This window comes from Anabrus simplex, chromosome 4 (genome assembly GCF_040414725.1).
Source record: "Anabrus simplex isolate iqAnaSimp1 chromosome 4, ASM4041472v1, whole genome shotgun sequence".
Lineage (NCBI taxonomy): Eukaryota > Metazoa > Arthropoda > Insecta > Orthoptera > Tettigoniidae > Anabrus > Anabrus simplex.
Genome location: NC_090268.1, coordinates 286939313 through 286953147, shown reverse-complemented (window position 1 = coordinate 286953147; position 13835 = coordinate 286939313). Strand labels below are relative to the sequence as shown.

Sequence of the window (13835 nt, the reverse complement as noted above, 5' to 3'; positions counted from 1 at the left end):
AACTCCTGCCTTCCTGCCGAGGTTGTTTCAAGCATCATGAACGTCGTGACTGTCGTTTTTTCAAAGCTACTTGTGAACGATGTAATAAACTTGGACACATTAAGACTGTCTGTCAAAGTTCGCTCCGCCCTGCTAAGACTACTGCAGCACGCCGGAAGCATATACAGCCCCGCCAAGACATGGAAGTTGATCAGATCAATCTTATTCTTCCCACAAAGGATTCTCACAAAATCATCATTCCTCTCTCATTCTCTGATCGATCTGTCGATTTTCAATTAGACACAGGATCACCAGTCTCTATTATTAACCTGACTACCTACCACGACTTAGGTTCACCTTCATGCTCTCCAGCTGACATCCAGCTCGTGACATTTAACAAGAAGAAAATTGACATCAAAGGTCAAATCAAGCTTCAGGCTAGTTATAAAGGAATTCAGAAGGCCATTCCTCTTCTCGTAGTTAACAACTACACTGCATCAAACATTATGGGCATGGATCTATTTAATTTCTTTGGTTTCCAGATACATGACAACATTAACGTCGTATCTACATTGCATCCTACTTCTGACGTTACCGCTCTCCTAGCGCAGTTTCCTGAAGTCTTCGACTCTCAGCTCGGAACAGCCAAAGACTATACAGCTCACATACAGCTGAAATCCGGAGCTAAGCCTCGCTTCCTCAAAGCTCGTCCAGTACCCCTAGCACTTCAAGACCAGGTCACGAAAGAATTAGAAAGATGGATACAAACTGGAATTGTTGTACCAGTTACTTCTAGTCAATGGGCTACTCCACTCGTGATAATCAAGAAACCTGATGGTAATGTTCGACTTTGTGGCGATTTTCGATCTACAGTCAACGCACAACTCGACACAGATATCTTTCCTATTCCACGTCCAGAAGACTTATTCCGTCGTCTCTCTGGTGGACAATTCTTCTCTCGAGTTGATCTTAAAGAAGCATATCTCCAGCTACTTTTAGACGAAGAATCTAAGAAATTTCTCACACTCAACACTCCTCTCGGACTGCTCCAGCTCCAGCGGCTCCCATTCGGTGTTTCATCCTCAGCGGCTATTTTTCAGCGCTATTTGGCTCAACTCACCGCCTCCATTCCCGGTTGTGCTAACTATCTGGATGATATTATTGTTACTGGAAAAGATCATCAGGAACATCTAACCAATCTACGCCTCCTTCTCCAGAAATTGAAAGACAATGGCCTACGAGCGAATCTCGCTAAATGTACCTTCTTTCAGCCTCAAGTTCACTACCTAGGACATATACTTGATAAGAATGGAATTCGTCCTAGTACACAGAATGTCTCAGCGATAGTAAACATGCCAGCACCTCAGAACCTCAAGCAGCTTCAGTCCTTCATAGGCAAAGCGAACTATTATAATAAGTTCATTCCACGCTTCGCTACAGTGGCAGCTCCATTAAACGCTCTACGTAAAAAAGGTGTTAAGTTTCAGTGGACTCCGCAATGCCAACAGGCATGGAAAACAATCAACACCGCCTTAATTCAAGCTATACAACTCACTCATTTTCAGCCTGACAAGATCATCACGCTAGCTACTGACGCTTCAGACTACGGTGTCGGTGCCGTTCTCTCCCAGAAGGATCGTCATGGACAAGAACGCCCCATCGCCTTTGCTTCGAAAACACTTAATGACCATCAACGTCGATACTCACAGATAGAGAAAGAAGCTTTAGCCATCATCTTTGGTATTCGCCGTTTCAATGAATATCTCTATGGCAACCATTTCCTGATCATTACCGATCATAAGCCTCTCGTACACTTATTCCATCCTGGTAATAAGATCCCAGAGAATTCCCTCAGAAAGCTTCAAAGATGGTCCATGTTCCTTTCTGATTATTCCTATCAGATTGTATATCGAGCCACATCCCAGCATTGTAATGCTGATGCCCTCTCCCGCTTACCCGTTGGTCCTGATACTGCCTTCGATTCTCAAGAATCTGAATGTCTTCAGTTGGACATAGAACTTGAAGATACTGTATCCAGTTTTCCTATTGATGCTACCTGCATAGCTAAAGCTACGGATAAGGACAGTACACTTGCTACTGTACGTACTTACATCCGCAACGGTTGGCCTCTTCAGAGCACACTTCCTGCCCACCTGGCACCTTATCATCGTATGCAGCATCGTCTCACGACTCGTGCCGGAGTTGTATTACTAGAAGCAGGCACCATCTTCCGAGTGGTTATCCCACTTAGCCTACAGAAACAAGTTCTCGGATTATTACACCAAAGCCATTGGGGTATCTCCAGAACAAAGCAACTCGCCCGTCAACACTGCTACTGGCCCGGTATTGATGCCGCCATTGAAAAGCTAATACGTCATTGTGAGCAATGTCAAACGAATCAGAACGCCCCGTCTTCTGATCTTGCTTCATGGCCTCCTGCTACTACTCCATGGGAACGAGTTCACATCGATTTCGCAGGTCCTTTCCTCAATTCCATGTGGTTAATAGTCATCGATTCACTGTCAAACTTTCCATATGTCGTGGATATGCATTCGACTACTACAACCGAAGCTACCATTCGTGCTCTCCAGAAAATCTTTACTACAGAAGGTTTACCGCAAGTACTCATTTCAGACAACGGACCTCAATTTACAGCTACTGCTTTTCAGCACTTTTGTACACATAATGGCATTCGTCATATCCTAGCACCACCTTTTCACCCTCAATCTAATGGTGAAGCTGAACGCTTCGTACAAACATTTAAAAGAAGTATGAAGAAAGCTGTCTCTTCAGGCTTAACTAAAGACCAAGCCTTGCTCCAACTCTTAAACAACTACAGAACTCTACCCGGCGCTAATAATATCACTCCTACACAGAAGCTCCATGGACGACCTCACAGAACTTTACTTTCTCTGTTACAGCCTCTTCCGACCCAGCATAAGACATCACCAACGAAGTTCTCCCTCAACGACAAGGTCTACACCAGGACATTCAAATCCAACCCACTCTGGATACCTGGAGTCATCTGCAGATCTTTGGGTCATCGTCTATACGAGATACAGACTACGGAGAAACGTATCTGCCGCCATCAAGATCAGATACGTCTGCGCTACCGCCCCTGTCCAGCTATTGATGCTATTGCTAAACCAGATAAATCTATTGCTGAACGAGCTTTAGATCATTTAATAACAATGGGTTCCTTTCAGGACGAGACAGCGCCGCTCCGCCCAGTTCCAGCTCCGGACAATACAACAGAGTCATCAGCAGCTCCGCCCCAGCATCGCAGTCGCCGCCAGCGCCGCCGCCGTTTCACGCCGTACCGGCGTATTTAGGAGGGGAGGGTGTTGTATGTCCGGCGCTCCCTTCTCGCTCCGACAGCCAGCTGCACGCGCGCCTGTGTATCATTCTGCTAGCTTCGACGCGCAGCCCTCAATGCGCGTGCCTGACCATCGAGTGTACTATAAATAGGAGCTCCCTGCCTGCTCACTTGCCCACTTGCCCCGGTGTCCAGCTCCAGAATACACCCTACGTCGAGCACGGAGGCTACTCCTCTTGAAAATGTGCTTCGACCAGGTGGACTGAATTTCTGGCAGTACGAGGTTTCACCTCTGGTCACCGCTCCCTTACCTGTTTCCGCTGCCTATGTTCCGTAATTCTTTTACAAGCCATTTTCATTCCCTAATTTATGCAAGCTCCCTTAGTTTCGCTAGGTGGAATTTCTTCAATCAATTGAACTTGCTTTTTAGGAATTCAGGCACTTCAACAAACAAGGACTCTCAAAGACATTTATGTTAGTGTGCCAGATAGTTTTCGACTATCAACGTGTCAATTCACAAAGACTATCTTTTCAAGATAGAAGTGTATATAAAGACTGTAAACCTGTACATATTGTATAAAGACAGACTTTTCTCAAGATTCAATATTCCTTTTTGCTTCAAAATAAATTTCAGTTATTTGTGTAAATATCATAAAGTGAAGCAATAAAAGTTGTGTTTTGTAAACTTCAACCTTGGTTACAACAATTATTATTATTATTATTATTATTGTTATTTGGTAAATACACACAGGCCGCCTCTGTGGTGTAGTGGTTAGCGTGATTAGCTGCCACCCCCGGAGGTCCGGGTTCGATTCCCGGCTCTGCCACGAAATTTGAAAAGTGGTACGAGGGCTGGAACGGGGTCCACTCAGCCTCGGGAGGTCAACTGAGTAGAGGTGGGTTCGATTCCCACCTCAGCCATCCTCGAAGTGGTTTTCCGTGGTTTCCCACTTCACCTCCAGGCGAATGCCGGGATGGTACCTAACTTAAGGCCACGGCCGCTTCCTTCCCTCATCCTTGCCTTTCCCTTCCAATCTTCCCATCCCCCTACAAGGCCCCTGTTCACCATAGCAGGTGAGGCCGCCTGGGCGAGGTACTGGTCATACTCCCCAGTTGTATCCCCCGACAAAGAGTCTGAAGCTCCAGGACACTGCCCTTGAGGCGGTAGAGGTGGGATCCCTCGCTGAGTCCGAGGGAAAAGCCGAACCTGGAGGGTAAATAGATGATGATGATGATGATGAAATACACACAGTTTATATAAGCGAATTAGTACAAACTTACGGGCATTACAAATTACTCTCCAGTACTATATGCTCGTGGTTCTTCTACCGATAAATCTTTACGTCAACTGATAAACTAACATAATCTGCTCTAAACTTTCCATTACTGAATGGGCAGCCCTTAAAATATGACGGGCTGAATGGCTGAGACGGTTGAGGCGCTGGCCTTCTGACTCCAACTTGGCAAGTTCGATCCTGGCTCATTCCAGTGGTATTTGAAGGTGTCGGGTCGGTACATTTACTGGCACGTACAATAACTCCTGAAGGACTAAATTCTGACACCGGAGCTTCTCCGAAAACCGTAAAGTAGTTAGTGGGACTTAAAAACAATAACATTATTATTAAAATACTTATCACAAGGTATTTCGTGTAAAGGAACTGACAATAATTGTACGTGCTTGTGTCAGGAAATCACTGTCCATCATAGTAGATGTGCATTCAAGCGTAATACAGAAACACACCGATTAGCATGATAATTCCCATAATGAATAATGTATACTAATTTTCTACCTCGTTTGCTGCAAACTAATAAGCCGTAAATTATCCCCCATTACTCGTTCATTTGGAATAATTGAATTGGAAATCATCTCGCAGTTTACTTTTGTTCATGTGTCAAAATATATCAGGCGAGAAGAGTAGGAAGATAATTGAAGGTCATTTAACAGTACTTTCCTCGTCGGACTCCTCTGCAGGTACCTACAGTACCTTCACTCCGTGAGCTATGACGTAACAGTGTGTTGTTCTGCCGTTGTTATGGCACCTTGAAAATGTTCTTTCCTTGATCGTGTCTAAGTTAATGAAATAACATTCTAGGAATTATGTTCAAGAAATTAATTGCATACTTCCTGAACACCTAATGGCATGATATGCTTGCTATCTCCTTTACGTCGCACTGACACGGATAGGTTTTATGGCGACGATGGGATGGGAAAGGCCTATGGCTGCCGAGAGTGGGGTTCGAACCCACTATCTCCCGGATGCAAACTCACAGCTGCGCGACCCTAACCACACGGGCAACTCGCCCGGTAAGCCATGATATGAAACACAATAATTATGCTAGTGTTATCCACAGAAGGACACATTAAAAAAACGAAGGACAACTATAGTAAGTAGGCCCTCGATTTTAAGTCCATGATATGGAGATAGAATTCTGTGGTCGGCATTAGTAGACTTACATTCGAAAATTTACAGGTACTTTAACGAACCCATCTCTGTAAATATATAATTTATATTTTGCCTTTATATTGCGAAAATGATCATATTGTTTTCTTTAACACCTTTCCATGTCATATAGATACCATAGAGACAATCGGTGCAATTTCTGGTTGTCTTTTTACAGGGTGCTTTAAAATTATCTGTACAAACTTCTGGGGAGTGGATAGGATAGTGAAACAAGGAAAACATTTCTAATAAACAAACAGGTTCTGACATATGACACAATCATATTTACAATAGTTGGAACCGGGCGAGTTGGCCGTGCGCGTAGAGGCGCGCGGCTGTGAGCTTGCATCCGGGAGATAGTAGGTTCGAATCCCACTATCGGCAGCCCTGAAAATGGTTTTCCGTGGTTTCCCATTTTCACACCAGGCAAATGCTGGGGCTGTACCTTAATTAAGGCCACGGCCGCTTCCTTCCAACTCCTAAGCCTTTCCTATCCCATCGTCGCCATAAGACCTATCTGTGTCGGTGCGACGTAAAGCCCCTAGAGAAAAAAAAAAAAAAAAAAAAAAAAACAATAGTTGAAGCGTTGTTCAAACTCTACGTTCCAAATACCAGGTATTTGAAGCAGTTTTCATGATATCTTATACATTTTCTAACCAACAGATGCCCGACATCCATTCCGTTCATGGACATGTCAACGTGTGAGGTGCCATTGCAACACCTTCAAATGCCGCTACAAATGCAAAACGTTTGAAATCCAGCGTAGAGTCGGGTACTTGGAACGTTAAGTATGAACAACGGTATAAGTGCTGTAAATATTATTACAATTGGTTTAGGACAAATGTTTATCAGGATTTTTTCCTTGTTTGATTACTGTGTTCTTACCCTCTCCAATTTGTATGTATAATTAGTAAACGCCTCGTACTGGTGGCCATGATCGACAAGACGTCAAGCCTATATGATATGACACCATCGTTAACCGGTTCGAGTCCCCATGGTCGAAAGTATTTTCACTATCAGAATATTGGCCGGCTGGGAGAAAGAAGTGCTGGTATATGATTCATAACCTCTATCTTCTTCCTCTTGCAGGCCTCGTGATGTAGGGGTAGCGTGTGTGCCTCTTATCCGGAGACCCCGGCTTCGATTCCCAGCCAGGCCAGGGATTTTTACCTGGATCTGAGGGCTGGTTCGAGGTCCACTCAGCCTACGTAATTAGAATTGAGGAGCTATCTGATGGTGAGATAGCGGCCCCGGTCTAAAAAGCCAAGAATAACAGCCGAGAGGATTCGTCGTGCTGACTACACGACACCTCGTAAGCTGCAGGCCTTCGGGCTGAGTAGCGGTCGCTTGGTAGGCCAAGGCCCTTCAGAGCTGTAGTGCCATGGGGTTAGTTAGTTAGTTTTAGTTTCATCTTCTTTTTCCACCGCTTTTCCCACACCTGACACCAACCCTTGCGTGTTTCTGTAGTGGTTGGTAGTCTGGTGTGTTGTGTGAATATGAAGAGGAGAGAGATGAGACATACACAAACACCCAGTCCCCGAGCCAATGGAATTAACCAATGAAGGTGCAATCCGTGACCCTCCCGGGGATTGAACCCGGGATCCTCTGAACCGAAGGCCAGTACGTGACCATTCGGTCAACGAGTCGGGCTTCATATGGAGTGACGGCATGTTGATAGTGATTCGTCTTGAGCAGAATCGTTGGCGTTTTTTGACAGGAGCAGGCTATGTGCTCATACAGAGTTTCACCCTCTCTCCACCGTATTGCCATGATCATCCCATATATAGACGCACACGTCATCCATGGGCGTCAAATAGAAAGACATGCGGCAGCCTCGGATACTCCCAGCACCAAAAACCATGTGCTAAATAACTAGAGGCACACTGTTTCTTTGACGTAGACTTACGTTCCTCGAGGTCGGGTACTTGGAAAGAAAAAAATTAAGACGCTTTTGGTGTTTGTGTAAAACGCGTACATCGCAATTATGTTTAATGTCTCAATTGACAGATAAAAGAAACGTACCTGTTCATCCTTTCTTCCTTTCTTAATCTGCTTTGGCTTTTCCCTCGGACTCAGCGAGAGATCCCACCTCTACCGCCCCAAGGGCAGTGTCCTGGAGCGTGAGACATTGGGTCGGAGGATACAACTGGGGAGAATGACCAATACCTCCCCAGGCGGTCTCACCTGCTATGTGAACAGGGGCCTTGCGGGAGTATGGGAAGATTGAAAGGGATAGACAAGGAAGGAAGGAAGGAAGGAAGTGACCGCGGCCTTAAGGTAGGTACCATCCTGGCATTTGCCTGGAGGAGAAGTGGGAAACCACGAAAAAAACACTTCCAGGATGGATGAAGTGGGAATCGAACCCACCTCTACACAGTTGACCTCCCGAGGTTGAGTGGACCCCGTTCCAGCCCTCGTACCACTTTTCAAATTTCGTGACAGAGCTAATCACACTAACCACTACGGACCGCTACCTGTTACAAAACAAAAATTGAACATGTAAAGTATAGTTTTCAAGAAGTAGCGCTTCATAGCGAGACATAATTTATGTTAAATATGTGACGTCACACGCATACTCTGTTATAAGATGGAGCTGTGTTGACTCGCGCGCTCAATTGGAGGTTAGCTGTCGTGAATATATCGTGGTCAGTTGTATATCATAACAAACTTAATAATGAAAAGAAATTGATTAGGATTCGAAAAAAAAAACGTCCAAAGAAAGAGATGAAACGAGGAAAGTGAATAATGAAGGGAATAAAAGAAATGAAACGAAAAGAGGTGTTACTATGAGAAATGGAAACAGCGAAAACAATGTACAATAAGTAACTACTTTGAAGTAAATTAAGGTGCACCTACATCAAGTACGACTTTGTTAGAAGACAAGAAAAGTGAACCAGTGGATATGAAAATTCCATAATTGGATGTGATTGAAGAAACTGCTCGTGAACAACGTTGGAATAGCATTAATGTATCTCGCAGCAAGTATTTCAAGCAGCATTTTCTGTACAATGAATGTTGTTTGCGACGGACATAGGGGTACTTCTAACAAGTAAGTGTTTGAAATCCTCAAAAGCCTGCGGCCGTCACAGTAGTGACAGCCACCGCCAATTGTTTGCTAGTGGTTTATCGTCGTACTAACACATCAAGTGTTTTCGACGACACAAGGCTTTCATTGAGAAGGAAGCATTGGCAGTAGTAATTAAGGTTGCCTGGTGTGAAAATGGGACACCATGGAACAACATTTTCAGGGCTGCTGACGGCGGGACTCGAAACTACTGTTTCGCGAATGTTACTAGATGGATGGATGTACAATATCACGCATGCTTTTGTGAAATTATACGTATATTTTACAATTAACTTAACTTAGGTACCGGCCTAATTGGCATTGCAATATTCAAAGGAGAACTGAGGGCTAATACAGGGGTGGAAATGTTATTTCGCTCATAATTAAAAGTGCCCGACTTTATTTAGAAAAGTTTAAAATTTGTCTGTGCTACAAATCCTCTTGGCGGTTTTTCTTATCGTTCTATACCGGGACCGCTATTACACCGTGAGATAGCTCCTCTTCAAATGTTCTCACCTAAGCTGAATGGATATGGGACCAGCCCTCAGTTACGGCAGAAAATCTCCGACCTCTTCGGGGAATCCAAACCAGGCCCTCTCGGCAAGATAGGCAAGAGGCAGGCTCGCTATCCATAACCGCCGGGTTTACATTTGAATTTGTAGAGAATATTTGATTAAGGAACCTTTTATTTATGTAGAATTTAAGAGATGGGAAGATGCCGGAATGATTTACCTCAGGATTTCTTTACCGTACCACAACAGAACGAAGCAGGGTTGTTACATTTAAATACCCTCAAAACCCACAAGTCTTAGCCAGGATCGAACGTTACGCGTTGAGAGCTGCAAAACTACCCAACTGCACCACCCAGGTCGGCAATTTATTCTCATAAATTGACTGACAAGGATTAAGCCACTTGGACATAGTCGATCGAAATCTAATAACACATCTTTTTGAACGATGGATTGGGAGACGAGGTTACAGATGCCTAGCACTGTAATGACGTGAACACGATGCTGGTTGTAAGAAACTACAAGAAGCCAAACTTTGCGGCAACTCCCGTTACAAGCTTCTAGATCTTGTAGGAGATGGGGTAGATTTAAAAAAGAAATAGAAAGCCATGTCTGGAAAGGTACAGTTTCCGTGCTACATGTACAACTTCAAATCAAGTGTTTAAATCTCCGGTTTATGTTGGCTTCAAATTCGTTACACATTCGCGCCATCAGACACGGCGCTTTAAATTATGGGGTACGATATGGATTTCGGCCGGCTAGATGGTTTAATTGGTAAAGCGCTTTCTTCCGTGATTAAGGATGAGAAATCGAAATACGACATAATTCACTGGTCCTCTAAAGAAGCTTAAATGTTTGATGCACGCCCAAGTTGAAATGAATCCATAATCAGGCACATTATTAGCAGATATACATTTACATGTTTCTATTTTTGTTTTATGCCTTTCAAGTAATAAATGTCATTCCTAACAATATAGTTTAGATTGCAGTGAGCGATGCTTAGGATATACCACGTTGAAAAAACGGAATCCTTCGTAAATCAAGTTAAGGCACAAATGATCAGCTGAGCCTCAAGAGAATGTAGAAGAAAGGGAAATGCTCAGGTACCGGAAAAGTAAGGACGGAGGAATTAACGACTGCGTAGGTGCACAAACTTACTAATTTCACGGTCGAAAGGACAAGAATTAACCAATATAAGTCTGGTAGGAAGCGTCAATAGGTGAAACAGGCATAAATTACCAGTGTACGAAACGACAAATTCGGCTAGGGGCCTTGAGATTGTCACATTCGTCGCACAATTTGTGAAGCCTTTCTACATATTTTGCGCTCGGCTGAGCGGCTTAGATGGTAGAGCCCTACCTTCCTGAGCCCAAGTTGGCAGATTCAATCCCGACTCCATCCATTGGAATTTAAAGGTGTTTAAATACGACAGCCTCGTGTTCGTGGACTTGCAAGTATGTAACAGTTGAGGTAGTTAGTGAAACATAGTAATTCCTTTTGTAGTGAAATGACAATAAAATTTCGTATCAGAGTAAAAAAGCACCATTTTCCAGATCAGAAGTTGCAGATAAGCCTCTCAGCATGTGAAGAACGAACGTACAATCGATAATTAAGTCTAGACACATTACAGTTGTTATTATGACAGCTCCATAATGCCAAATTGAAAATGAAACATCACAGTTTTGGGGATGTGGTGGGTGAGATCAGATAGTTTGTAGCTTCTTACTGCGGTGTCCGGGGATCGATTGCTGGGCAATACAAGAGGGATTTTGGAAATAACAAATCACCTGCCAGTGCTTCGTATTTCACGCAATACTATAGGGTCTTTAGCTTGTGAATATTAAACTCCAAATTTGTAATTTTATACTATATAGTTGAAATGAATTAAAACTGGAACTGCAATAGCTGAAAGTACTACCATTAAAGAATCTAAAAATACAATTTCCACATTTAACTACAATTTATAATTATCTTTATTAAAGTTAAAATGTTAATCCGATACTCAATATATTGTATTTTAACTCAGTATTTTAAAGTTATATTAATAACCGTATGTAGACTAGGATAGTAAAGGGAATTTGAAGTCTAACTGATTGGCTGAATAGTCAGCCTCGACGCCTTCAGCTCAGAGGGTTTCTGGGTAGATTTTCGGCTCCTCATAGGAAGGGCAACCGGTCGTGAAACTGGTTCAAATCTCACGTGCGACAGAGTTCGTACCTGCGACCCCATCAGAGGGTAGGAAATTCAGCAGAAGAAGCGAAGAGACATCAAAAGCCCAAAAGAGTATTTAACTGTCGCATTTTAAATTTGTAGGAGTATTTTTAAAATATTGTTTGATTTTTGAATTTCTATTGCGCATAGTCGCCAAAGAATGAGCGTATGCTATTGTATGTTCCTCACATTTAATATTTAATCAGAATTACTTATTAACACAATATAATTCACCTCCCAAGTGGATACAAACCTCGTGGATACCCACAACAAACATATCTATAGGTTCAGTTGCTTCTGAGAAAACGGTATCTGCGAGGAACTTATACAATGCCATGCGCTGATTTTTTTTTCTGAGCGAATGGACCTGTATTTTAGTAATGTCTATGGGCTGGGGCGTGTATTTCAGACGGCAGGGCGCTGGATTTCTCCGCTCGAACGAAACGTCAGCCTCGTGCCGGTAAATTTGTCGGCTCGTAAAAGAACTCATGCAAGACAAAATTCTGGCACCTTAGCGGGTTCAAAAGCAGTTTAAGTAGTATTGATATGATTTTATTGGATTTACTTTAACGGACTTATGACACGCTGAGGTGCCGGTATTTCGTCCTACAGGACACCTTTAACTTGACGGTAAATCTATTGACACTAGGCTGGCGTACTTGAGCAACTTAAAATATCTGTCGAACTGAGCAGGGATCGAACCCGCCAACTTGGGATCAGGGAGTCAGCGCTCTAGCGTCTGAATCGCTGAGCTCGGCGTAGAAATACTGTACTTGGTGGAAGTAAAACCAATAACATTGCTTTAATACTTAGCCTATGGTTTTATCACTTATATTTTTAATTTTAAAAAATATTATAGAAGGTTCAGGTAAAGAATCACTCTGAGGAATCCGTTTTAAAAGGGCGAAACATACATGTTTCGTATTAAAATAAAATTACTAAATAATTACCGGTGGATTTAACCGCATAATTTTATTAAAATTAATTTGCCAATGCGGATTTATATGATTTTTTCTTTCTTTAATAAGTATTGTTCTTATATATAATAAAATAATTGAAAACTGGGAAAAATTATTTTCTTTAATTTTTTTTTTGGTTTATTAACGTTCCTCGCGGGTGTATTTCGGTAAGTGGTACTTACCGGCTGCTAGTACGACAGCTACGGATAGAAGCAGGGTATTCATCTTCTCGTGAGGCGAAGTGATGCGGTCAGAGTGCGAGAGTAGAAACACTTCCACTTGCCACTGGCCACTAAGCCACACTGTGCGCCAACTGGCTCTGATCCGAGCGCGTCTCAATGGTACACCAGCTCACACCTCCTCGGGTGCGCGCGCACCTCCCACCACTCGCCACTTCATTCTCAACAATATACCAGAGATAGTATCGGCATGCAAAAAAATATGTAAACATAAACCTCGTCATTCTCGACAATATATCAGGAACAGTATCGGCAAGAAAAACGAGGAAACGTTGCTCTATCGCGTAATATGCGGAAAATAAAACATAGATTACAGAGTGTGCAAAATATTATAGTAACTAGCCTATTAAACTGCAGTATGTTGTAATGATGAATGTACTCGAACACCAATATTGTAACACAAGTTAGTCAATGTGGTAAAAGCCATCTCCGGTACAGGCCATTAAGGATCTCAGAAGAGAGGATGTTAAAGGCTTCCACTATCCGTATCCCAGCACTTAAAGGGACAGTGTAGTTAAATATTTGTGTGTGTGTGTGTGTGTGTGTGTGTGTGGCTATTTTGCTTTACGTCGCACCGACACTCGCACCGACACAGATGGGTCTTATGGCGACGATGGGAGAGGAGAGGCCTATGAATGGGAAGGAAGCGGCCATGGTCTTACTTAAGGTACAGCCCCAGCATTTGTCTGGTGTGAAAATGGGAAACCACGAAAAACCATCTTCAGAGCTCCGACAGTGAGCTTCGAACCCACTATCTCCCGGATGCGAGCTCAAAGCTGTACGCTCCTAACCGCACGGCCAACTCGCCCGGTATTCAACTCTACGCCCGGCCGCATTCCGTATGCTAATTAATGTGATACTCATGTTTGGCGTAGGCTGGGTGAGCCTTAGGGTCATGCACTTCACCAGAATTGCATTTCTCACTTCTAAATTTTTCTACTTCTTGAAGGCGAACATACCACATCCTTACCGCCCTGACTAGACAGCCCTTACCGAGCTCGATAGCTGCAGTCGCTGAAGTGCGGCCAGTATCCAGTATTCGGGAGATAGTGGGTTTGAACCCCACTGTCCGCAGCCCTGAAGATGGTTTTCCGTGGTTTCCCCATTTTCATACCAT

At 43.4% G+C, this 13835-nt stretch overlaps 1 protein-coding gene across 1 annotated transcript in view; it reads right to left on the bottom strand.

Moving 5' to 3' along the window:
• Positions 1 to 12806, bottom strand: part of LOC136871888 (uncharacterized) — a 606370-nt gene extending 593564 nt beyond the window's left edge. Inside the window, exon 1 of the mRNA XM_067145560.2 lies at positions 12662 to 12806. Coding sequence (XP_067001661.2) covers positions 12662 to 12704 — 43 coding nt within the window. The 5' untranslated portion in view covers positions 12705 to 12806. The remainder of the gene's footprint in view (positions 1 to 12661) is intronic.
• Between the last annotated feature and the right edge of the window lie 1029 nt (positions 12807 to 13835).